The sequence below is a fragment of the Aspergillus affinis genome (genome assembly GCF_023601865.1).
Source record: "Aspergillus affinis strain CMG 70 chromosome Unknown NODE_224_length_25898_cov_94_655474, whole genome shotgun sequence".
Classification (NCBI taxonomy): Eukaryota; Fungi; Ascomycota; class Eurotiomycetes; order Eurotiales; family Aspergillaceae; genus Aspergillus; species Aspergillus affinis.
In genome coordinates this window covers 23,779-25,898 of record NW_026516005.1, presented here as the reverse complement: position 1 = coordinate 25,898, position 2,120 = coordinate 23,779, and the positions used below count along the sequence as shown (strand labels likewise).

Genomic DNA, 2,120 nt, shown 5'->3' with positions numbered 1-2,120 from the left:
ATAATTCACACGAAATTTTTGGGTGGTTGTTCTTGGGCAACTAGGGGGACGGAAGCCAGGCTATATACACTGGCTCCCCCCCTGACTTACAGTTTATTAAATCAATCATTACTAAATTTGTGGCGCTTATTGAATCATCTCCTGGCCATTAATCTGCGTTTGTATTGTATTTGCTAAGTATCAAACTTTCGATCTTCGCAGCATGAACTGTTTGCATTATAACTAACCAGAAAGTCCTAACATCTTACGCAAGATACATGAAGGTCCGTTCGCCCGTCAAGAACCCAAACATTGCCCTAGGATATTTAAAGATATCGAACGAACTTTTCGTTCTTTCTCACTCTCTACCCCTGTGTCGGTAAGATACCACCACAACACAATCTTTCCATTTGACTTTGCTCTTATGAGCTTGAAGCACTGGACAATTAGTTAGCTCAAATAATCCTTACCGATTATGTTCCAGTACTTACAGGGCTGACGGATAGTGCGTTGCGAAGACTTTGCTTAAGCATAGGCGTCTTTGATTTTATTGTATATTCCAGAAACCAAGCGTGTAGCTCAGAGAATCTTAGTTTTCTTTCAGGCGCATAGAGGAGACGTTTGCAGATAAGTTCGGGATACGTGCCGTAGAAGCAAGACCCCTCTTCAGGTTTTGGGATGTTATTGCATCTGTTCATGAAGCTTAGGGTGCCTGAAGGCTGTCCCGGCATGGCGTCTTCATCCAAAGGACCGCCGCTCGAATTATTGAGATAATTTGCTGGAGAAGATTCGGTACCTTCACAGTCCTTGTTTCTAACCTCCGCGTGGTCGACCCGCCAGCCACAGAGCTGCAACTGCGATACCTTGACAGAAAGCTGCCTGGTGTGATCAAAATTGATGGCATTATCCTCTTGACCCGCAAGCAGGAATAGTCTGCGTGAGCTCGCATGGGCATGAAGAGCATGAATCACATTTTCGATGAACCAGACAAATGATTTTAGACTGTGTTGCAGGGCGATAAGTAGTTGCATCAGACCTCCATTACTTATAGCTTTTGCTTGGCTCTGTATCATGTCACATCTTCCACAGGCCGAGAACAGTAGCTCTGCGTGCCGCACAGTGAATGGTTCCAAAGCCAACGACCACCTGTCCTTAAGGCCTGCAAGTATATTTGCGACGTCACTGAAGATCTCGACTATCATCCCATAGTTAGCAATATGCATGGAATCTATCATCACGCTGATTCCCTTCATGGGGGCGAGAAGGTCCTCCAGTACAAATGCTGTATAGAGCCCATATCCTAAGATCTGCTGCAGGGCCTCTTCGTGGCCTTCTCCATTACTCCTACTTTGGCGATAGGCGCATAGAAAATTGGGCGCGCAGTTTAAAGTCGGTACAGGTATAATGCTGAAGCAGGTCTCTGCGAGATGGATTGATGCCGGGGAAAAGCCGGGACCGGGGCTTTTAACAAATGTCTGTGCTAGCCAGCCTAGAATCGCCGCTATCAGAACGCCTGGCGCGGAGGTTTCCCTTCTAGAAATAGCGTGGTGGACGGTGAGTCTGGTGTTGATGGAATCTTGGACATATAAACTGCAATGTTGGTCCGGGCACAAAAGGAAGAGACGGATGATAATCCCGACTAAAAGCCCGGTTTTGTCTTTGCCCATCAGTAGGCCATGTAGCTCCAAATGTAGATCCGGAGAAAGGTCCTGATGTTGTATTGGATTGGAGGATAGGTACCCTGAAAGAATCTTTTTCCATTCTGGGCTGATATAAAGCTGTTCAAGGAAATCACTGTTCCATGTTAGCCTTCAGAATAGTCCAAACCAAAAGAAAACAAACGAACAGAGCAAAACATACCTCTCAGTCCAATCCATTGTAAATAGCTTGTAAAGTAACTCAATCAAGAAGTTTGGTCGCTTCTGGTGTTGTAAAAGCAAAGTAAAGAGCTCGATAAAAGAGATGAATCGGCAGTATAATGCGAGATATTATGAGAGCCTATTTACAGTGACACTCCTCTGAATCTCCTACCTATGATACATTATAGCTTTTAAGTCAAATGTGAACCTTTGGCTTACTTCTGGTTTAATGAGTCTAGAGCTTGCAGGGATATAAACGAGTCTCAGGAATCGATGTTTTCC

General features: G+C 44.9%; 1 protein-coding gene across 1 annotated transcript; it reads right to left on the bottom strand.

Moving 5' to 3' along the window:
- Positions 1–126: 126 nt before the first annotated feature.
- On the bottom strand, positions 127–1,856 carry KD926_004675 (uncharacterized protein; the record flags this gene model as incomplete). Its single annotated transcript, XM_053095279.1, has 4 exons — positions 127–153; positions 325–417; positions 471–1,773; positions 1,840–1,856. 4 exons carry the CDS (start codon positions 1,854–1,856, stop codon positions 127–129), a joined length of 1,440 nt encoding a protein of 479 aa, XP_052950040.1.
- Positions 1,857–2,120: the final 264 nt, after the last annotated feature.